Source organism: Pristiophorus japonicus, chromosome 4 (genome assembly GCF_044704955.1).
Source record: "Pristiophorus japonicus isolate sPriJap1 chromosome 4, sPriJap1.hap1, whole genome shotgun sequence".
Taxonomy (NCBI): Eukaryota; Metazoa; Chordata; class Chondrichthyes; family Pristiophoridae; genus Pristiophorus; species Pristiophorus japonicus.
The window spans coordinates 124,467,689-124,491,295 of NC_091980.1; the positions used below are offsets into that span (position 1 = coordinate 124,467,689).

The 23,607-nt window shown below is 45.3% G+C and overlaps 1 protein-coding gene across 3 annotated transcripts in view; it reads left to right on the top strand.

Annotated features, from left to right (window-relative positions):
- LOC139263055 (dihydropyrimidinase-related protein 3-like) overlaps positions 1 to 23,607 on the top strand; it is a 239,574-nt gene that overhangs the window by 164,672 nt on the left and 51,295 nt on the right. For all 3 annotated transcript variants that reach the window (XM_070878568.1, XM_070878569.1, XM_070878570.1), the window contains exons 5-11: positions 6,442 to 6,503; positions 8,563 to 8,643; positions 9,050 to 9,118; positions 17,336 to 17,456; positions 17,563 to 17,719; positions 20,901 to 21,042; positions 23,124 to 23,294. In XM_070878568.1, coding sequence (XP_070734669.1) covers positions 6,442 to 6,503; positions 8,563 to 8,643; positions 9,050 to 9,118; positions 17,336 to 17,456; positions 17,563 to 17,719; positions 20,901 to 21,042; positions 23,124 to 23,294 — 803 coding nt within the window. The remainder of the gene's footprint in view (positions 1 to 6,441; positions 6,504 to 8,562; positions 8,644 to 9,049; positions 9,119 to 17,335; positions 17,457 to 17,562; positions 17,720 to 20,900; positions 21,043 to 23,123; positions 23,295 to 23,607) is intronic.

Sequence of the window (23,607 nt, forward strand, 5' to 3'; positions counted from 1 at the left end):
TGGGAAATTTCACCCCCCAGAGGAGCTAACTGGTGTCGCAAAACAAAGCCATTTCAAATCGCTTGAGCTTTTTACACTAGATTTTTTATTTTCCTTTTGTTTGTGAGTTACTCACCACCCCTGTTAAATATAGCAAGCCCAGAGATCAAATTGAGAACACTTGCCATAATTCAGATCACTGGATAAATCATGTACTGTCATTTGGTTTCCTTGGGGCTGAAATTGTTGTTTGGCAGGAGCACAAAACATGCACAACAATAAGGAATCGCTAGCCCATTTTGCCCAGTTTTCTTTTCCAGGTTGCTGATTCGCAGTGGCTCTTTCTGCATTGGGCTAGTGATGTACAGTTAGGGCCTTTACCTGGTAGGCCGTAGAGGGAAGCTTGGCTATTGTGCCTTATGCATTGACATCATCAGTTGTGTCCTTTTGATGAACATCATGTAATAAGGTCCTCGAATGCTGATTGTTCCCAGAGCTGGTCGCAGATGGTCATATTTTAAAGGATAATAAGACCACCATGAATTATTCAGTCAAGTATGATTTAAAAGTAATGCAGCGCATGTCGTGTGTAAGTGGAAATAGGAAATATTACTTTTTTATGTAATGAGGCTTGAAAAGGAAACATCTAGAATATTGCTCTACAATACCTCAGCAAAAAGAGAGCTTGAAGCATCCTAACAAATTGTCTTTTCAGTTTATTAAATGAAAATGAGATGCAATGGCTGTTTAACTTAAATGTGTACGGGAGCTGGTAATGACTGATGATTTGAGCCCATCACCCTAGATTAATGTAATACCTTTCAGGGTGTCCCAAAGTGCTTTACGACTAATGAAATAGTTTCCACTTTGGGAGCAATTGGTGATACATGCACAAATTGCACTCAAAATTACGCCTGTTTTGAAAAGTGTTCCTCCCTCCCCACACACCGAATTACCGCTCAAACTCATTTGCATAATCTCCCAATGCAAAATCTGTCACGAACCAGCCTAATCGGGCAGCATTTCAAAAAACATCTCTTTTTTTTAATTGCTTTACAAAATGTTCCTTGCTTTATTTAGTGCTAACTCAGTGCAATTTTTTTTCATACAACTGACATTGGGTTTATCACAAAAAATAAGCACCTTTAATCACTGTGGGTAACCTGATTTTAAATGACTGAAAATGACTTTTAAAAAAAAATATACAGAACTATTTCTTGGCTATATTGGGGTACCGTAGTCAGTTCTTCAAGTTTAAAAAAAAAATGACATTCAAAACCTTTCAAGATGTACCGATCGGTGTCCTTGCGCCCAAAAGATCCAGCTTTAATCTTTAGAGCCTCCTCGAAGCCTGGCAAATGGGTACAATTGGAGGAAACCCCCAATGCTGATTGGCTAGTCTTATGGATGGGGCAGGTGTCTAGCACTAAGTGTTTGCACTAGTTTTAATAAATCGTGGAAACTCGATTCGTGCTTAAAATTCCGCAATCTTTTTCACTGGTTATGCCGATTTTTAGGCGAATTGAGCTGAATAAACCAACGCAATCTCTCGGCCTGGAAGTGCAGTCACTGGTGTAATGTGGGAAAGGCAGCAGCTAATTGACACACAGCATGCTCCCACACACAGCAATGTTTTGGTTTGAGGGATAAACATTGGCCAGGACACTCGGGAGATCATCCCTGCTTTTCTTCAAATAGTGCCATGGGATCTTTTACACCCACCTGGGCGGGCAGACAGGGCCTTAGTTTAACGTCCTCGTGTGAAAGATAGTGCCTCCGATAGCTCAGCGCTCCCTCAGTACTGCACTGAAGTGATAGCCTAGATTATGGTCATCCCCCTGCAAAACCGATACACTGCTTTGAGTACTGTTGGGGGGGATGACTCCTCAGGGGAGGGCAGCAGCAGCCAATTTCATGGCACTGTGGCTGGCTCTGCTGCACAGGAGGGCAGGAAAAAGATTGGGAGCGCGATAGTGATAGAGGATTCGATGGTGAGGGGAATAGATAGGCGTTTCTGCGGTCGCAACCGAGACTCCAGTATGGTATGTTGCCTCCCTGGTGCAAGTGTCAAGGATGTCTCGGAGCGGGTGCAGGACATTCTGAAATGGGAGGGAGAACAGCCAGTTGTCGTGCACATTGGTACCAACGACATAGGTAAAAAAAAGGGATGAGGTCCCACGAAAAGAATTTAAGGAGCTAGGAGCTAAATTAAAAAGTAGGACCTCAAAAGTAGTAATCTCGGGATTGCTACCAGTGCCACGTGATAGTCAGAGTAGGAATCGCAGGATAGCGCAGATGAATACGTGGCTTGAGCAGTGGTGCAGCAGGGAGGGATTCAAATTCCTGGGGCATTGGAACGGGTTCTGGGGGAGGTGGGACCAGTACAAACCGGACGGTCTGCACCTGGGCAGGACCGGAACCAATGTCCTAGGGGGAGTGTTTGCTAGTGCTGTTGGGGAGGAGTTGAACTAATATTGCAGGGGGATGGGAACCTATGCAGGGAGACAGAGGGAGACAAAAATGAGGCAAAAGCAAAAGACAGAAAGGAGATGAGGAAAAGTGGAGGGCAGAGAAACCCAAGGCAAAGAACAAAAAGGGCCACTGTACAGCAAAATTCTAAAAGGACAAAGGGTGTTAAAAAAGCAAGCCTGAAGGCTTTGTGTCTTAATGCAAGGAGTATCCGCAATAAGGTGGATGAATTAACTGTGCAAATAGATGTTAACAAATATGATGTGATTGGGATTACGGAGACGTGGCTCCAGGATGATCAGGGCTGGGAACTCAACATCCAGGGGTATTCAACATTCAGGAAGGATAGAATAAAAAGAAAAGGAGGTGGGGTAGCATTGCTGGTTAAAGAGGAGATTAATGCAATAGTTAGAAAAGACATTAGCTTGGATGATGTGGAATCTATATGGGTAGAGCTGCAGAACACTAAAGGGCAAAAAACGTTAGTGGGAGTTGTGTACAGACCTCCAAACAGTAGTAGTGATGTTGGGGAGGGCATCAAACAGGAAATTAGGAGTGCATGCAATAAAGGTGCAGCAGTTATAATGGGTGACTTTAATATGCACATAGATTGGGCTAGCCAAACTGGAAGCAATACGGTGGAGGAGGATTTCCTGGAGTGCATAAGGGATGGTTTTCTAGACCAATATGTCGAGGAACCAATTAGGGGGGAGGCCATCTTAGACTGGGTGTTGTGTAATGAGAGAGGATTAATTAACAATCTCATTGTGCGAGGCTCCTTGGGGAAGAGTGACCATAATATGGTGGAATTCTGCATTAGGATGGAGAATGAAACAGTTAATTCAGAGACCATGGTCCAGAACTTAAAGCAGGGTAACTTTGAAGGTATGAGGCGTGAATTGGCTAAGATAGATTGGCGAATGATACTTAAGGGGTTGACTGTGGATGGGCAATGGCAGACATTTAGAGACCGCATGGATGAATTACAACAATTGTACATTCCTGTCTGGCGTAAAAATAAAAAAGGGAAGGTGGCTCAACCGTGGCTATCTAGGGAAATCAGGGATAGTATTAAAGCCAAGGAAGTGGCATACAAATTGGCCAGAAATAGCAGCGAACCCGGGGACTGGGAGAAATTTAGAACTCAGCAGAGGAGGACAAAGGGTTTGATTAGGGCAGGGAAAATGGAGTAAGAGAAGAAGCTTGCAGGGAACATTAAGGTGGATTGCAAAAGTTTCTATAGGTATGTAAAGAGAAAAAGGTTAGTAAAGACAAACGTAGGTCCCCTGCAGTCAGAATCAGGGGAAGTCATAACGGGGAACAAAGAAATGGTAGACCAATTGAACAAGTACTTTGGTTCGGTATTCACTAAGGAGGACACAAACAACCTTCCGGATATAAAAGGGGTCAGAGGGTCTAGTAAAGAGGAGGAACTGAGGGAAATCTTTATTAGTCGGGAAATTGTGTTGGGGAAATTGATGGGATTGAAGGCCGATAAATCCCCAAGGCCTGATGGACTGCATCCCAGAGTACTTAAGGAGGTGGCCTTGGAAATAGCGGATGCATTGACAGTCATTTTCCAACATTCCATTGACTCTGGATCAGTTCCTATCGAGTGGAGGGTAGCCAATGTAACCCCACTTTTTAAAAAAAAAAAGGAGGGAGAGACAAAGCAGGGAATTATAGACCGGTCAGCCTGACCTCAGTAGTGGGTAAAATGATGGAATCAATTATTAAGGATGTCATAGCAGCGCATTTGGAAAATGGTGACATGATAGGTCCAAGTCAGCATGGATTTGTGAAAGGGAGATCATGCTTGACAAATCTTCTGGAATTTTTTGAGGATGTTTCCAGTAAAGTGGACAAAGGAGAACCAGTTGATGTGATATATTTGGACTTTCAGAAGGCTTTCGACAAGGTCCCACACAGGAGATTAATGTGCAAAGTTAAAGCACATGGGATTGGGGGTAGTGTGCTGACGTGGATTGAGAACTGGTTGTCAGACAGGAAGCAAAGAGTAGGAGTAAATGGGTACTTTTCAGAATGGCAGGCAGTGACTAGTGGGGTACCGCAAGGTTCTGTGCTGGAGCCTCAGCTGTTTACATTGTACATTAATGATTTAGACGAGGGGATTAAATGTAGTATCTACAAATTTGCGGATGACACTAAGTTGGGTGGCAGTGTGAGCTGCGAGGAGGATGCTATGAGGCTGCAGAGTGACTTGGATAGGTTAGGTGAGTGGGCAAATGTGTGGCAGATGAAGTATAATGTGGATAAATGTGAGGTTATCCACTTTGGTGGTAAAAACAGAGAGACAGACTATTGTCTGAATGGTGACAGATTAGGAAAAGGGAAGGTGCAACGAAACCTGGGTGTCATGGTACATCAGTCATTGAAGGTTGGCATGCAGGTACAGCAGGCGGTTAAGAAAGCAAATGGCATGTTGGCCTTCATAGCGAGGGGATTTGAGTACAGGGGCAGGGAGGTGTTGTTACAGTTGTACAGGGCCTTGGTGAGGCCACACCTGGAGTATTGTGTACAGTTTTGGTCTCCTAACTTGAGGAAGGACATTCTTGCTATTGAGGGAGTGCAGCGAAGATTCACCGGACTGATTCCCGGGATGGTGGACTGACCTATCAAGAAAGACTGGATCAACTGGGCTTATATTCACTGGAGTTCAGAAGAGTGAGAGGGGACCTCATAGAAACGTTTAAAATTCTGACGGGTTTGGACAAGTTGGATGCAGGAAGAATGTTCCCAATGTTAGGGAAGTCCAGAACCAGGGGTCACAGTCTAAGGATAAGGGGTAAGCCATTTAGGACCGAGATGAGGAGAAACTTCTTCACCCAGAGAGTGGTGAACCTGTGGAATTCTCTACCACAGAAAGTTGTTGAGGCCAATTCACTAAATATATTCAAAAGGGAGTTGGATGAAGTCCTTACTACTCGGGGGATCAAGGGGTATGGCGAGAAAGCAGGAATGGGGTACTGAAGTTTCATGTTCAGCCATGAACTCATTGAATGTCGGTGCAGGCTCGAAGGGCTGAATGGCCTGCTCCTGCACCTATTTTCTATGTTTCTATGTTTCTATGTGCACGTCTCTGGGGCAGGACCTGATCCCACACCCTCTGACCTGGAAGTGAGAGTGCTACCCCTGAGCCACGGCTGAGACTTAGCAGGTGGGCAAATGCTTAATGCCTGAAATTGACATTCCTCAGTCTACCATTTTATGAGAGTCATTAAACTACTTAAAAGGGGTTACCACTTGCATTCAAATATTTGACTTGTTGGAATGTTCCGCCTGTTCGTTGATATCACCGGTGGTGATTTTCAGGCTTGTTTTTTAAAAAAAAACAATGCCGTTTATATTGAAATGTTTCATGACTGAGCTATTCAAACTTGGAACATGGATTTTTACTCGCCTGGGGTCAGGGAGTCCAAACTCTTCTGACCCTGCCACCTCCCTTCAGTTTTCCCCCCCCTTCTGCTTTGTTCTTTTTTTCCAAGTTGGTATCTCTGTCTAAGGCTGGGGGCAAGCCACAGGGCACCTTGCATCTTCGGGGGTGTAACCATGGCTCACAAAGGGCCCTTGGTAAACTGCCTTCTGCCCCTGAAAGAGCCAGTGGGTCTTCTCTGTTGCCTGTCTCCTGTAGTATCTTGGCATCTTAGTAGGGCCTTCAGTAGAATCCACGCCAGCTTTTAGCGAGGTTGTCGGGACCCATGTAACTGTACACTCGGTGAGTTACCAACTTCAGGTAATGATTGCTTCAATGTTTTAAGTAAATGGGTTGAACCCTTTATCAAAATAACAAACAAAGAAGTTACATACAAACTTATTACCACATTTATATTAGTATTGCAGAGTGCAATTTAATTCAATAAAGATTTTTGCATGCCTCTTTGCCCCTCCCCCCAAACCCATCTAGGTGACACATTTTATTTTACTTTGGTTTTACTTTATATTTAAATTGTATCTTTGTTTTACTTTGGACAGGTGTGAACTCCTTCCTTGTCTACATGGCTTACAAAGATTTATATCAGATGTCAAATGCTGAGGTAAGAATAAAAAAAGTGAACCCTGCATTTTTAAACACTGGCTACACTTGTACGACTGACAGCTTTGAATACAATATTCACCGAGCGACTTTTAAGATTAAATGTTTGGAGTTATCTTGGGATTGTAGAACACTTAAATTCTTCATATCCTGGATCATCCTGAGGGGTTAGCGTGTTGGAAGCAGGCTCGGGCAGTACATGTGGGATATTGCTGGCTTCAGTAAGGATGGGTAATGTGCCCCATCTGGGTGGGTTTTATGAAAGTTGTACGGCGGCCATGTTAATTGTCAAATACTGACTCAAAACTTCTTTAGATTTTTTTTTTTCCCCCTCCAACCCTACCCTAGTAAAGTGCTTCCAGACCTTTACCAGTATCGTCCTATAACTATACGGCAGGCTCGAGAAGTACCAGGCCTCTTTTCCTTTCTTGCCCTGTCTGAAATCATGGACCTCTACCCACTAATTCCTAGTAGCAACCCTGGAGATTTACAGGCAAGAAAATGTGGAAAACTAGCTCGTTGATACGCCAGCTAAAGTGCCACTAGGCTGCTCATGCACATTTGAAATATTTGATACTGGATTCAAGATGGAGAACTCAGCAATGCAGGAGGTGGTCTGGCACTTCATTTCATTCTGGTGCTCTGTTGAACGCAGCGGTTTCACATCTTAAAAAGTTCCTTGGTAAAATCATTTTAAAATGTGCCGGTTTGCTGACATGATATCCCAGCACCTGGTTTTAACTAGCCAATGCTTTTTTTATTGGAGCAGATGAATTAAGCCCGACCAGGATGCTAACTGCATGCAGGAACATAAAACATCGCTCACAAATGTGGGACCTTTGTTCACAATTTGGAAGCTTTGGAAATAGCCGTTAGCCTGCCGGTTTCTGACGCCAGCCTCCCCTTGTTGTAATAGAGATTGGATGGCGGGTATAAGGAAAAATTGGGAGGAAGCCCTGCCAGAATTCCACCCACTTTGCACAACGCTGCATTTTCCAGTGAGTGGGATCAGCAGCAGCGGGGGCCACCAGTCTCAATCCAGGCACAGTGACAGGCCTGTGGAGACACACAATAGTGGAAAATGCCTCTAGATATTCATTGCCAACAGTGAGTACGGTAGCAAAGTGGTTCTGTTACTGAGGCCTGCAATAATAATCTGAGAGACAGGAGTTCTAATCTCACCACGGCAGCTGTGGAATTTAAATTCAGTTCATCAAATAAATCTGTAATTAAAAAGCTACTATCAGTAACGGTGACCATGAAACTATCGGATTGTCTGGAAAAACCCAACTGGTTCACTAATGTCCTTCCTTTAGGGAAGGAAATCTGCCATCCTTACCTGGTCTGGCCTACATGCGACTCCAGACCCACAGCAATGTGGTTTACTCTTAACTGCCCGCTGAAATGGCCGAGCAAGCCACTCAGTTGTACCACACCGCTGCAACAAAGTCAGCTCTGTGGGAGTACCTTCACTGCACGGACTGCAGCGGTTCTAGAAGGCAGCTCACCATCACCACCTCAAGGGCAATTGGGGATTGGCAATAAATGCTGGCCTTGCCAGTGACGCTCACATCCCATGAATGAATAAATAAAAACAAAGACCCAGGAAACTCTAGGTATGACAGGAAACAAGGTTGGGCGTCCTGCAGGAGCGAAGGAATGTACAGGACAGGCAAAGGCCATTCTGTTCCGACTGACCAGCCCGAGAGGATGAATCCATTCTATTAAACAATGAAGAATTCAACAAATGATTAGTGTGTGTAGTGGGCTTTTATCTTGCTGTAATTGATGTTTTGCCCAGAACCTGATCTGCGCTGCTTAATGTGTGTCATAAGATTGGGGAGGGAGTGGGGAGGGAGAGGCCAGGGAGTGGAGATGTAAAGATAAAGTAAAATCTGTCGAATTCCCCATAGCCTGCCAGAATGTTGTGATCTGCTTACTTGGCAGTAGCTAGTGGTTCCAAATGGGGAGATTGTTTATCCATAGAATCTTCTAACGATCGAATCAGTTATGGAACCTGGCACAAATTCTTCATTTATGTCTTTCCAATTGTGTTGCAGCTCTATGACATCTGCAAGTATGTGGGTGACCTTGGAGCGATAATACAAGTCCACGCGGAGAATGGCGATATCATTGCCCAGGTCAGTGCATTGGGACTTCATGTCTCATTGTTATTTCTTCTCTTCCGTGTTAAGATTTAAGTAGATCCAGTTTATTTTTGGTGGTATTATGGTAAGTGTCGCATGTCTGGGAAGAAAAAGGTGACTTTGGGCTTGTGGTTCCCAAAGCTTGCCACCACTGGGGTTTTCATTGCTTTGTGTCTGGTTCAGTTGTGGACGCATTGATAGATATTGATCTGATTAGTCAACAACTCCGTTATCGTTGTATCATACGACTACCAGGATGGTAGATGGTGAACTAACTGGACTTTGGGCTTTTTTCATCGAGAAATTTCTGGTCGCAATTTCTAGTTAAATCCGCCTAGTGAGTGAAGTTCATTCAACAGTTCTAGAATAGCTGCTTTAACACAGTTTATATCTTTCACAGGAACAAAGGCGCTTGCTGGAGATGGGGATCAGCGGTCCAGAGGGACACGTGCTCAGTCGGCCAGAGGAGGTGATGAGATGAGCAGCTTTTTGTTTTTCTAACATTACAGCCACTGGGTGGGGGTGGGGCAAGTGCCTGTGGTTGGGGGAGAAGGAGTGATAGGGGCTGCATTAAGATGGTTATTCTCCTCTGGTTTACATTTTCAGCCGTCTCTGGTAATGAACCTGCAGATTATACTTTAAACAGCAATGCACAAAGAAGCAGAGGAAGGGAATCAGTCAGAGCAAAATAAGTTTCCTTTGTTACTTCCGCTTCAGTAAAATTGACCTTTGACCCTGCATTTAGTTCCAATGAAAGGTCTGGGTATTCCACAATCTGTTCTGGGTATTCCACAGTCTGTTTTTTCTCAGTAATACTTTAGTGCTGGTTGTGCAAAGCCTGTTGGCATGTTCACTGCTGCCTTGATTTTACATTGACGCCAACCAATTACAAAAGGCTTAACGCTTTAAGAGGAGTTCTTTGTGTTCCAGTATGGCTGCTGACCTTTTGAAGACCATAGATGTTTTTTGGGGAAGGCTATGTTTTGTCCATTAAACCCCTTGCGGCACTTTCCCACTGAGGGTGGAGAGGCCACGGCCAGTGCTATTCTCGTGACAGTCAGGAGGAGCCCTGTAAGAATGGCCTAGGGCGGCTCGCCCTTTCAGGGCTGAGGAAGAGTACGGTTGTTGGGTGTTGCCAGGCTCCATGGCTCATTGGCCACTTCAGTCGCTTGGTAACACATCCTTGTTGTTTGAACAAAAATACAACAGGTTGACCGATTACGGATCAATCCCAGTCCTTCAGATCTGGCCTTTTAATGGCTGTAATATTAACCCGACAGAACTAAAAACCCTTGCATCACAGTTTTAACTCAACTTTTAAAGCTAGTTTTCATCCCATGAAACCCCACACTTCTTAAAAAAATATTGTTTTTAACTACAACATGAACATTAGAAATCTGGAGGAATAAACATGATGAGTAAAGATTTAAACCAAAGGGAAAGAGATTAGGGTAAATTATGTAGAGAAATGGGAAAGTTTAAATTTAAAAAAAAAATAGTTTGAAGGAAGAGAAAATGGAGGCAAAATAGGACGTGTACAGGAGGAACGTAATTAAGATTTGTAATTTTAGTTGAAACTAATTTAGTTATAGTAGTTAACTCTGCTCCTGTTTGTGTAGTTCTTTCACCTGAGTAAGTATTTTAGCTTCAGTGAGCTGAAAACAGATCGAGCTGGTCTGATCAAGGCAATTGAGATTTCCTTGAATCTAAGAATCCTAGAAATGTATGGCACAGAAGGAGGCCATTCAGCTCATCGTGTTCGCTGAATGGGACGAAAAGAGCTATCCAGCCTAACCCCATGTTCCAGTTCTTGGTCTGTAACCTTGTAGGTTACTACACTTCAAGAACATATCCAAGTACTTTTTAAATGTGCTGAGGGTTTCTGCCTCTACCACCCTTTAGGCAGTGAGTTTCAGATCCCCACAATCCTCTGGGTGAAAACATTTCTCCTCAGCTCTCCTTTGCTCCTTCTACCAATTACTTTAAATCTGTGCCCCCTAGTTATTGACCTCTGCTAAGCGATCAGCCAGCAGTCTTAACGGTTGACTTTCCAAATACTGCGAGGAAGATACTGGTATATACTTAACCAACCCTCCTCACGACATTGAGGATCAGAATGGGTCCTGCAGGCAGTCACATGTAACGCTTCATTTACAATTCTTTTCTACATTTGGGGAATAACTTATGCAAAATGGTCCTTTGAGCTTTCTCCCATTCATTATCTTTGCTGGACTAACTTTGTTTTTGCAAGTGAATTATATGTTTTTCAAAGAAAGCATGCACAATACAGATGGTTCATTTGGTTAAGGTCCCTGGTTAAATCCCCAGTCTGTGCTGAGTTAACTGATCTCATTGAGGGGGTGCTAAGGGTCCCACAGGGGTGCTCCTGGGTTAGAGTAAGGGAAATCTGCCAGGATTCAGGACTTGATACTGGCTGGGGCTGGGATTGGATGAGCCGCGGTTGTGATGCTCCTCGCAATTGAACGGCCTGTGGGGCGCTTGGTGTCTAGACTCTCACGTGGGTAATGGTCAGTTGGGCACTTGTCCAACTGCAACACAGTAATGGGGCAACAGCGTAAGGAGGCCATTGGGAGAGAACTGATGGTAAAGGACGGAGGGGGAACATAAAAGGCTGAATGCTTTGAAAACTGCGCAGAAAACAGAACCAAAAAGATTAACAATGTGTGATTGGATACAACGGTGATGAAAAGTGAATAACCTTCCGTTGAAAGCTCAGACTGATAAGAGTGCAGCAGTGCCCCAAGTTTAAAATATAAACCCAGTACTGATAAAAGCCTGGAGTCTTTGAGTGGCTCATGAGTCAGGAATGCCTTACCAGCGCCATGGATGATATCATGCATCATATGATGTACAAGAAAAAAAAGTTGCAGCATTTTTTTCCTCCGTGAAGATTTCTGAAGACACTGTTACTTGCCTGTACACTAAACATGGAGACACCGCTCTGCTTCATTTCACTTGCAAACAGTGAAGGTCTAGTTGGAGTGGCTGCCTGGCTCCGCAATGAAGCAGTCCTCTCCCACCTCCAACCTGTTCAGGTTCAATTCCCGTAAGAACGAGGTTTGATCCTGTATTTCCATCTATTGCGATGATGCCGGCTGAGGATCCTGAGCTAGTGCTGGACTGAGTACTCTGATGGGCTTAAGCTAACAAACTCTGGTTTAGTCGGGTTTGAGAGTGGGGTTGCCATGGCTTTAGGGACAGATTAAAATGTCTGGGAGGACGATCCAAACCGATATCTCACGTGGTCAACGTCTGAACAGATAACCATATTTTGCCTAGATACATGTCCCAGCGAGTGGAGTTGGAGCACCAGCTTTGAATTCTGGGTTGATAACCAGCGGGATGCTTGTGTCCGGTGGGTGTGGGTGGCCCTCCTCTCATCGTCTGGGTTATGGGAGCCCATAACACCTTCCCACTGCATAGGACTAACCACCCTAATGGCTGGTATAAAGATGGTTATAACCATGGAAGGAGCGTTAACATGGCCAGTCAGACTGTTAATCAGCCTCCCAATCCTTCCAGTACTTGACACTGTTCCCCCAGTGCTGGGAATGTTGGCCTGAGTGAGAACAAGGGAACAGCGATAACACATAGAAACATAGAAACATAGAAAATAGGTGCAGGAGTAGGCCATTCGGCCCTTCGAGGCTGCACCGCCATTCAATAAGATCATGGCTGATCATTCCCTCAGGACCCCTTTCCTACTTTCTCTCCATACAACAAACGAGGATGACTTGATTCCACACCAAATGGGATGAGTTGACAGATGTTTCAGCAACCAGACCGTAACCAGCCCCAGAGTGTCTCGGGATCTAACGTTGGCGTTTGCCCTTGTGTTTTGGGGTCCCATGCTTCCCCCAGCGACACGGGCCGATGGGGAAGCCCACCCGACATAGAGATGGGAGCACGAGGCTCCACACATGGTCGGTCCCACCCATCTCACTGCTAATAGTCGCACTCTCAGTTCCTTGTGGGAACTGCGGTGCAATATTCACACAGCAACGGAGCAGAGTCTTGTTTTCTCACAATCCATTGTCAAGCATTTTCATCTATCTCCGTTATTGTCTCGTCATGGAAATAGGAGGAGGCCATTCAGCCCCTCGAGCCTGTTACACAGGAACAGGAGGAGGCCATTCAGCCCCTCGAGTCTGTTACACAGGAACAGGAGGAGGCCATTCAGCCCCTCGAGCCTGTTACACAGGAACAGGAGGAGGCCATTCAGCCCCTCGAGCCTGTTACACAGGAACAGGAGGAGGCCATTCAGCCCCTCGAGCCTGTTACACAGGAACAGGAGGAGGCCCATTCGGCCCCCAGAGGCTGTTACACAGGAACAGGAGGAGACCCATTCAGCCCCTCGAGCCTGTTACACAGGAACAGGAGGAGGCCCATTCAGCCCCTCGAGCCTGTTACACAGGAACAGGAGGAGGCCATTCAGCCCCTCGAGCCTGTTACACAGGAACAGGAGGAGGCCATTCAGCCCCTCGAGCCTGTTACACAGGAACAGGAGGAGACCCATTCAGCTCCTCGAGCCTGTCTCAGCATTCAGTTAAATCGCGGCAGATCTGTATCTTAACTCCATCTAGCCGCCTTAGTTCCCCGACCCTCGATACCCTTACCCAACAAAAATCGATCAATCTCAGTTTTGAAATTTTCAATTGCCTCCGGCCTCAACAGCGCTTTGGGGGGAGAGAGTTCCAGATTCCCAGCACCCTTTGTGTGAAGAAGTGCTCCCTGACATCACCCTGAACGGCCGCCCCATCACACACAAAGAAGATGAAGATGAAGAAGAAGATGTAGTCCTTGTTACTCGGGGGATCAAGGAGTATGGCGAGAAAGCAGGAATGGGGTACTGAAGTTGCATGTTCAGCCATGAAACTCATTGAATGGCGGTGCAGGCTCGAAAGGCCGAAAGGCCTACCCCTGCACCTATTTTCTATGTTGCTGAGAAACCACCGCCTTGATACATGAGAGCGCTACCAATATAATCTCACAAATTGGGTGAAGACCAAGGGCTGTGTATGTTGGGCATCACAAACAAACCTCGACTAGGTGGGGATGGCGTGAAAGAGCATTAGAGTGAGGGCTACGTACTTTTGAATTGGCAGGCAGGGTGCTGCACATGCCAATAATTGAACTAAAAGACTTTGTTCACGTAATTCACTGAATACTAAAATCGTCAAGGCATCTAGAATCAAACAACTGTACTGATCCATTAAGTGAATATTTCTTAACCTTGAACCACTGAAGTATTTAAAGATTTTTAACAAAAGACTGGCAAAAGAAAATTTCCTTTTTTTTGATATTCTAGATGCTTGTGGGGCCTCATAATATGTTCTTAACTTGTTCCCAATCTCGGCATCTCATGTGACTGTGCCGAGCTTCTGACCTCCCATCCTCTCCATCACAAAGACAAATTTCACCTCCGTAACATTGCCCGCCTCTGCCCATGCCCCAGTCCATCTACTGCTGAAACTCTCTTCTATACCTTTGTAATACTGGCTCCACTATTGGTGGCCATGCCTTCAGCTGCGGAGTCCCTAAGCTCTGCCCCTCTACCTCACTTTCCTACTTTAATATGCTCCTTATAACCTACCTCTGAAAAAACTTTTACTGATCTGCCCCAATATCTCTCACTATGAAGTGCCTTGGGCCAGTTTACTACATTGTGGGCACTATGTAAATGCAAGTTGGTGTAACTCGAGACTCGACTATTTCAAAGGTCTGCTGAATATTTCCAGCATTTACTGTTTTTACTTCAGATTTCCAGCATCCGCAGTATTGTTGCTGCTTATATTTAAATGCTCTCCTTGCCATTCAGCCCATCGTGTCTGTCCTGACTCTTTGGTAGAATTAAAAGTTCTGCAAACTTCAGCTCATGCAAAACTCTGCTACCCATATCCTATCCTACACCAAGTCCCACTCCACCATGACTCTAATTCTTGCCGACCTCCTGGCCCCCCAATATGTCGAATTTAAAACCTTCACCCATCTGTTTAAATCCCTTCATGATCGTCCCCCGCCTCCGCAATCTCTCTAGCCTCCTCCAGCCCTACAACCACCTCCACAACTCTCCGTCAGTAAAAAAGACTTTGTTAAAGACTTGGTCAGGACAAGGAGACACTGACATTTTGCTTTCACTCCCCACTTTTCTCATCTCCTGATGCTGCTCACTCGCATTGGGCTTCACCTCCAAGGTTGTTGACAGGTCTCCTAAACTTCACTTAAAGCCACTATGCTTCATCTTGAAGCTGGATATTAACATAAGAAATAGGAACAGGAGTAGGCCATACGGCCCCTCGAGCCTGCTCCGCCATTCAATAAGACCATGGCTGATCTGATCATGGACTCAGCTCCACTTCCCTGCCCGTTCCCCATAACCCCTTATCCCCTTATCGCTCAAGAAACTGTATTTCTGTCTTAAATTTATTCACTGTCCCAGCTTTCACAGCTCTCCGAGGCAGCAAGTTCCACAGATTTACAACTCTGAGAGAAGAAATTCCTCCTCATCTTAGTTTTAAATGGGCTGCCCCTTATTTTAAGATCATGCCCTCTAGTTCTAGTCTCCCCCATCAGTGGAAACATCCTCTCTGCATCCACCTTGTCAAGCCCCCTCATAATCTTATATGTTTTGATAAGATCACCTCTCATTCTTCTGAATTCCAATGAGTGGAGGCCCAACCTACTCAACCTTTCCTCATAAGTCAACCTCCTCATCCCCGGAATCAACCTAGTGAACCTTCTCTGAACTGCCTCCAAAGCAAGTATATCCTTTTGTAAATATGGAAACCAAAACTGCACGCAGTATTCCAGGCGTGGCCTCGCCAATACCCAACATCCAGTCATGGCCACTTGCTGGCAGAGATCAGGAGTGGGAACACGAGTTGATTTTTTAAAACTTTTTCCCTAGCTTCCTAGCTTTGGCAGGCTGAGGTGAATTGTAGCACCCCTGCTGTTGAACTGGCTGAGAGCTAACTTAGCCTGAATGTAGACCTTGTCTGGTCTATTTCCACATTGATCTCAGCCATCAGGGATATTCAGGGTGGAGCTGAAACACGTGAGCTGGTAAACCCAGTGAGCATTTAGAATAATCTCCTCCATGCAGGAAAGAGCCGGACCACTCGGCTCCAGACCTCATTACAGCCTTGGTCCAAACATGGACAAAAGAGCTGAATTCCAGAGGTAAGCTGAGAGTGCTCTTGACATCAAGACAGTGTTTGACCGAGTGTGGCATCAAAGAGCCCAAGTAAAATTGAAGACAATGTGAATCGGGGAAAACTCTCCCCTGATTGGAGTCATACCTAGACCCAACCCTCTGAGCCCCAGGACATCGCTGCAAACGTTCCACAGGGCAATGTCCTAGGCTCAACCATCTTCAGCTATTTCATCAATGACCTTCCCTCCATCATAAGGTCAGAAGTGGGGATGTTCGCTGATGATTGCAGTGTTCAGTCCATTCACAATAATGAGCATGCAGCAAGACCTGGACAACTTTCAGGTTTGGGCTGATTAATGGCAAGTAACATTTATACCACTCACATGCCAGGTAATGACCATCTGCAACAAGCGAGAGTCTAACCATCTCCCCATGACGTTCAGTGGCATTACCATCGTTGAATCTCCCACCATCGACATCCTGGGGCTCACCATTGAACAGAAACTTAACCGAACCAGCCACATAAATACTGTGGCTACCGGCGTAGGTCAGAGGCTGGGTATTCTGTGGCGGATGCCTCACCTCCTGACTCCCTAAAGCCGTTCCACCATCTACAAGGCACAAGTCAGGAGTTTGATGGAATACTCTCCACTTGCCTGGATGAGTGTAGCTCCAACAACACTCAAGAAGCTCGACACCATCCAGGATAAAGCAGCCTGCTTGATTGACACCCCATCCACCACCTTAAACATTCACTCCCTTCACCACCAGCACACTGTGGCTGCAGTGTGTACCATCTACAAGATGCACTGCAGCAACTCACCAAGGCTTCTTCGACAGTACCTCCTATAACCGTGACCTCTATAACCTAGAAGGACCAGGGCAGTAGGCGCCTGGGAAAACCATCACCTGCAAGTTCCCCTCCAACACTCACCATCCTGACTTGGAAATATATCGCCGTTCCTTCATTGTCATTGGATCAAAATCCTGAAACTCCCTACCTGCACACTACAGCATTTCAAGAAGCAGGATCAGCACCATCTTCTCAGTTACATTAGGGATGGGCAATAAATGCTGGTCTTGCCAGTGACACCCACATTCCGTCTCTTGTGTATCCCCGATGTCCATCACTCCACAATTGGCAGCCGTGCCTTCGCTCTGGTTTTCTCTCCATAAACCTCTCTGCCTACCCTCTCCGTTTTTAAGACTCTGCTTAAAACCAACTTCTTTGACTAAGCTTTGATCAAGGTCACATGGTCCTAATATCTCGTTTTGTGGCTCAGTTTCACATTTTGTCAGATAACGTTCCTGTGAAGTGCCTTGGCACGTTAGTACTAGCTTTATAAATGCAAGTTCTCATTGCTGTTGAATAAATGGGAGACTGGTCACGCTGTGTGCATTTGCTACAGAAATATCACTGTCATTTTCAATGGGTGATAGCAGGCTTTCACAAGATAGCCTTTCTTGTACACGAGGGCTCGGCCTATAACATGTGTTTTTTTTGTTATTTAGCTGGAAGCAGAAGCTGTGTTCCGTGCGATCACAATCGCTGGCCAGACCAACTGTCCTCTTTATGTCACGAAAGTAATGAGTAAGACTGCGGCAGATATCATAGCCCAAGCCAAGAAAAAAGGTGGGGCCCAGTTTCCTTTCCTGTCTGGTTTGCCCGATGGATGTTTTCAGTCACTTGGGGAAGAGCAAATATTTAACACTGAACCATTTATTTTTCTGGTTGCTAGGTAACGTTGTGTTTGGAGAGCCAATCAGTGCCAGTCTTGGCACAGACGGCACACACTATTGGAGCAAAAACTGGGCCAAGGCTGCAGCTTTCGTGACTTCACCACCACTCAGCCCAGATCCCACCACTCCTGATTACCTGATTTCCCTCTTATCAAGGTAAAGCCTTAATTAATCGGAACTCAAAAGTGATTGGCCATGAACATGTGGGGGGTGGGGGGGAGGAGAGGGCTAATGTGGGGCTATTTTGGATGTACTTTACTTGGTACAGATGAAGGGAAAGAATTTTCTGAAAGTTTTACTGTTAATTTAAAAATAATGCCAATCGGAATATCCAGTTGTATAACTTCCAACTGGTGCTGGCAGGTCCCAGTACCCATGTGTCTCTGGATGTTGGTCCAGAATCCTGCTACTGTCTTGACATGTTGTATCAGGTAGCGGGATCGAGACATCCAGCTGTCCTGTTTCAGTGCTTTTGCCTCGACACTGACTGGTGCGTGCCAATCCCAAAGTTGAAAGAGTGGGACAGCAGACACCCCAAATTGAGAAGTAGATGACATCAAGCTTGGGTTTTTGGAAGCTTCTCGATTGTAGGAGGGAGGGAAGACTAAAGGAAGGTAAGGAGTTCCTGTAAAGTTTCAGGTCCGGGCAAAGGATGGGTTTGAGTAGGATATGCAGGATGGAGAAAAACTGTCGGGAGGCACAATGTTTTTTGCTCTCTTTGAAGGTAAGGTGCCAGGTTTGAATCCGTTTCTGCTGTGCAATCAAGGTCACAGGGATTGGATGGAGATGAACATTTCATCCCTTTTCCTGCACTGGAATCAAACCTTGCGCTCCAAACCGAGGACAGTCCAGTTATTCAGAGCTACATTCTTAAAGGGAATTGGACCCATAAAATATATTGCTGAAGGCATTGCCATTTTGAATGGAAAATATGTCAATTAACATTAAACTTGAACTGTTTTCCAGCTCCCTCCTCCCCAAGCACTCATTCCATTTTCTAAGTAATTTGAATGTATTTAATTACCAATTTAGTATAATATTCTGTTAGCTCACTGTCTTCCCAAATGACAATTAACATACAAAGCATGCTAGTGAATAAAATGTCTGCGTTGTAGATTTTACAATTAAAATTATTTTTCACTAGCGTCTTATTTTGAGATTATTGCTCGGCAATGTAATGTTAATTTGTGATATCAATCATCAGTGACATACTTAGTTCGTTTTGTTTCAAATTTTTTGCCCTGCTAACTTTAATGAAGAAATCTCAACCCATGGAGGGGCGTTTTCTGCACAGGGTTTTAAATGTGTTGCACAGGGGCACAGTGAGCCAGTGTCCTGAGGCACTGCATGAGGGAGTGGCATTGCATGATTTCTCCCAGTGATTTCGCCGTGCCGAAGCAGTGAACTGAAGCCTGAGTCTCCACCCTTGGGGAATGTAAGTCAACTGCACTGCAGGCTGGTGCCTCCAAGTGGTGCGATGAAGAAGCACAGCCCTGGGAATGTTGCCCCAAATTATTAATGGCATTTCCTACAAAGTAGTTGCTGTGGTATGAAAATAATACACTCTGGCACAGTGCAGGCTTCCAATACACTGATCTCTTAATCATTCGGCCTACTGCGGAAAATCAATCGTAACTCGGCACTAATTGCTAATCTCGCTCGGAGAGGTCACAGGATGTTGGGTGTGGGAAATGGGGAAAATTACACACTGGTACCGTAATTTACTGGGATTGTTCTCCTTAGAGCAGAGAAGGTTAAAGGAGATTTATTGGAGGCATTTAAAAATTATGAGGGGTTTTGACAGTGATGGGGAGAAACAGTTTCCACTGGCAGGTAACCAGAGTGCACATTTGAAGATAACTGGCTGAAGAACCAGAGGGTGGGAGATTAAATTTTTTTTTACACAGTGACTTATGATCTGGAAGGCACTGCCTGAAAGGATGGTGGAAGCAGATTCAGTAGTAACTTTTGAAAGGGAATTGGATAAATACTTGAAATGGGAAAATTTGCAGGGCGATGGAGAAAGAGCAGGGGCGAGGGACTAATTGGATAGCTCTTTCAATGAGCAGGCACAATGGGACGAATGGTCTGCTGTTCTGTAAGCTCCTACATGCTTGATCATTTTCATAATGCAGTGAGACAATATATAAATGCAAGTCTTTCTATCTGTTGACGACTTGGTCATGTGAACAGAAGATTTATTCATCACGAGGAGCTGTAGTGATGACCACAGAAAAAAATGTGTCTCTTTTTATCATTTCTGTCTCGTGTTCAGGCCCTACTCTGATTCCAAATCAAAACCATAATCGAGAGACGGCACTTCAGTTTGTCGCAAACTGTTAATCTTATTGGACAGATTTACTATTACTGAATCACTAAACGTTCACTAGACCACAGTCTCTCAGAAGGCTCATGTGCACAGTTAATGAGGCGTTTTGTAAGTCTGGTGGCACAAAATCTCTCGGCAGAATTTAGCCACAATTCAGCAGGCGTAACTAAAGACAACCTTGGCCTCTCCCTTGCTCCTCCGGAGGCTTCAGGGATTATGCTGGATTTAACTCTTTGGATGTCTGTTCAGTGTATTAAAATGAGAGGTTATTGTGGGGGATTTTTATGCCATTTAAAAAAAAAATAATAATAATTTTATACTCCATGTGCCAAATATCAGTAATGGAGAATGGAACCCTTCCCAGTGTCGGACTCAAGTCCTCGCTCATCGAATAGGCCCCAAAAATATGCCACAGCCTCTATCCCAGAAGAGCTTTGGTGTATTTTATTTTAATTTCCCACATCTGGCATCATCCGGTGGCCTCTATTGCTGCTTGGAGCCAATGTTTAATGTTAAGTAGGATTAAGATGGTGTAATTGCATTTACACAGGACGTTTTACAGCCAATAGAGACTTTCGTCACATCAGTCTGAACTGGGTTCAAACCCAGATCCAGTCCCTCTATTGTGCATTTAATTTTGTTAAAAATAAAAGTCGTTAGCTATGGATAGAACAATATTGGGACAAAACTAATGAGATTATACATTGCTTCACATCGCAGCTTGCCCCTGTGCTGACTGTGACGTCTAGTTAACTGTGACTCTCTTGACTGCACCTCCTGTGCAGAGCACTTCCCCAGGTTTCAAAGCTAATTGCTCTTTGCAATCTAAATACAGCAGAAGTAAATTTTTTTTTGGAGATGCTGATTGTCCTGTGTCCAGTCCCACACACCGTGATACTAGTCTGTGGAAAGCCTGTAAACCTGTTAACTGTTTTGGGGCAGCATTGTGGTGGAATGTGGGCGCTGCTGCCTTGGTCCATTAAGTGACTGTGTCTGGTCTTTATCTAGCGGTGACTTACAAGTAGCAGGGAGTGCCCACTGCACATTCAGCACGGCGCAGAAGGCAATCGGAAAGGATGATTTCACCCAGATTCCTGAGGGGACGAACGGAGCAGAGGAACGGATGTCCATCATCTGGGACAAGGGAGTGGTAGGTGCAATTGTTACCATACCTTGTCGATAGTGAGAGTATTTAGTTGTAGCAGGGTTTCCAGAGAACTGCTGTTTTTTTTCCCGGTACGCAGCACCCTTAAATACTCGCGCACAAAAAAATGTTTGTTTATGATCTATCTGCTGGAATGCATCTGGGATTTAGGTCACATTGTCACTATACACTGGCAGGCCTCTGCATTCATTTAAAGTCAATATTATCGTAGAACCATACAGCACAGATATAGGCAATTCAGCCCATCGTGCCTGTGCCGGCTCTTTGAAGGAGCTCTCCAGTTAGTCCCACTTCGGGACTGGACAGGTTAGACGCAGGAAGAATGTTCCCGATGTTGGGGAAGTCCAGAACCGGGGTCACAGTCTAAGGATAAAGGTAAGCCATTTAGGACCGAGATGAGGAGAAAATTATTCACTCAGAGAATTGTGAACCTGTGGAATTCTCTACCACAGAGTTGTTGATGCCAGTTCGCTAGATATTTTCAAGAGGAAGTTAGATATGGCCCTTATGGCTAAAGGGATCAAGGGGTATGGAGAGACAGCAGGTAAGGGGTACTGAGGTGAATGATCAGCCATGATCTTATTGAATGGTGTGCAGGCTCGAAGGGCCGAATGGCCTACTCCTGCATGTTTTTTCTATGTTTCCCCTGCACTTTACCCATAGCCCTGCAAATTATTCCTTTCCAAGTCTACGTCCAATTCCCTTTTGAAAGGTACTATTGAATCTGCTTCCATCGCCCATTCAGGTAGTGTATTGCAGATCATAACTCGCTGAATGTAAAAAAAAAAAAAAATCTCCTCTTCTGGTACTTTGTATCCTAACTTCATGCAATGAAACAAAAGTTAGGGTGTAACAAAAGAAAGATGACTGAAGCAAGAGAAGTGGGTATGGAACCACCTCAAGACTTTTAAGGGCAGCTCAAAGAAACGACTGTGGACATTCTGGGCACCAATTTCAACTTGCTGCCCAGGTATAAAGCTGGCATGGTGTGGATTGGCCGCCTGTGATAACACCACTTTTATACCCGGGCGGCATAGAAAACCTGCTCCAAGCTCTCAATTTAAGGCAGTTTGCTCTGAATTGTTTCCCCTCTTTTCCCCCCTCCCCCACCCCTCCTGCATTTTTCAGTCAGATTGGTTAACATCATATCAATGATATATTAAAACCGTGCGCCATCAAAGTACAATAAGGCTTTAGTGCATTGGCTGAGAAGTGTGGGGGACGAAAACAAATCGAGCACATACCAGATCCATATTATTTCCTCCCTCCTGCCTCCCCCGCTACTGTACAAACACAAACAAATCTTCGGACTGAAAGTCTTGGGCTCCGATATTGGTGGCCTTACCGCCGACTGGGGAGTTTTGCCTCCGGTCTCCCCCCTCTCCCAGTTTCCACTTGGGCTGGAGCTGGCGGGAGGGGAGCACCGCCGAAAACTGCCCGCTGACGGCCAAGTAGCGTAAGTGACCTCCCGCCTGCCGAGTTGCCAGATTGATGCGGGCGGGAGTTGGTGCTCGCAAGGGGAAGGACCACTGCATGGAGGCTGGTTTAATCCTGACGGTAAGTATGAAGTCCTGCAATAAAAGGTTAGTCAACATCTTTTTAAAAACATTTTTTACAGTGACTCACCTGGATGGGGTCCCCTGAAAGTGTTCCAGTGTTGATTTTTTTTTGTTTGTAATGAATTTTATTTTCAGGTCTTCCATCCTCCCTGGGCCCAACGCCATCCTCGGCGGCACTTGGGCGGCAAGAGCCTCTGCCGCCGACATCGAGAGCTCCCTCCCGCTGCCGCCCAGATGGCGCAAATCGGTATTTTGCCAACGGGCGATACTCCCACCACTTTTAGTGGAATCTTCCTGGCAAAATACCGCCTGGTCTCTCGGCGGGCCTTGGGTTTCACCGATTTTGGGCCCATAGGCTTTGAGGACATTTAAGTTCCCGGATAAGAATGTAACTTTTCCCTCAAAATCGGATGTGTTTGTGAGAAATACCTCCTACTGTCCCCCACCCCCCACTCCCACCCTCGGAGAGAAGCCGAATGAGAATGGCAACTGTTTCTGTTCCGACAGGCGACTGGAAAGATGGATGAGAACATGTTTGTGGCTGTAACGAGCACCAACGCCGCCAAAATCTTCAACCTATACCCACGAAAAGGCAGAGTGGCTGTCGGATCTGACAGTGACCTGGTTATCTGGGATCCAGACGCGATGAAGACTGTGTCTGCCAAAACCCACCAATCGGTAAGTGTCAAACTTTTACGCCGCATTTACAGCACAGAAACAGGCCATTTGGCCCAAGTTGTCCGTGCCAGTATTTATGCTCCACATGAGCTTCATCTAACCCAATCAGCGTATTCTTCTATTGCTGTCTCCCTCATGTACTTAACTCTCATCTCCTTAAAAGTATCTATACTATTCGCCTCAACTACTCCTTGTAGTAATGAGTTCCACATTCTCACCACGCTGAGTAAAGATGTTTCTCCTGAATTCCCTATTGGATTGATTATTGACTATCTTATGTTTATGACCCCTAGTTTTGGGACCCCCACCCCCC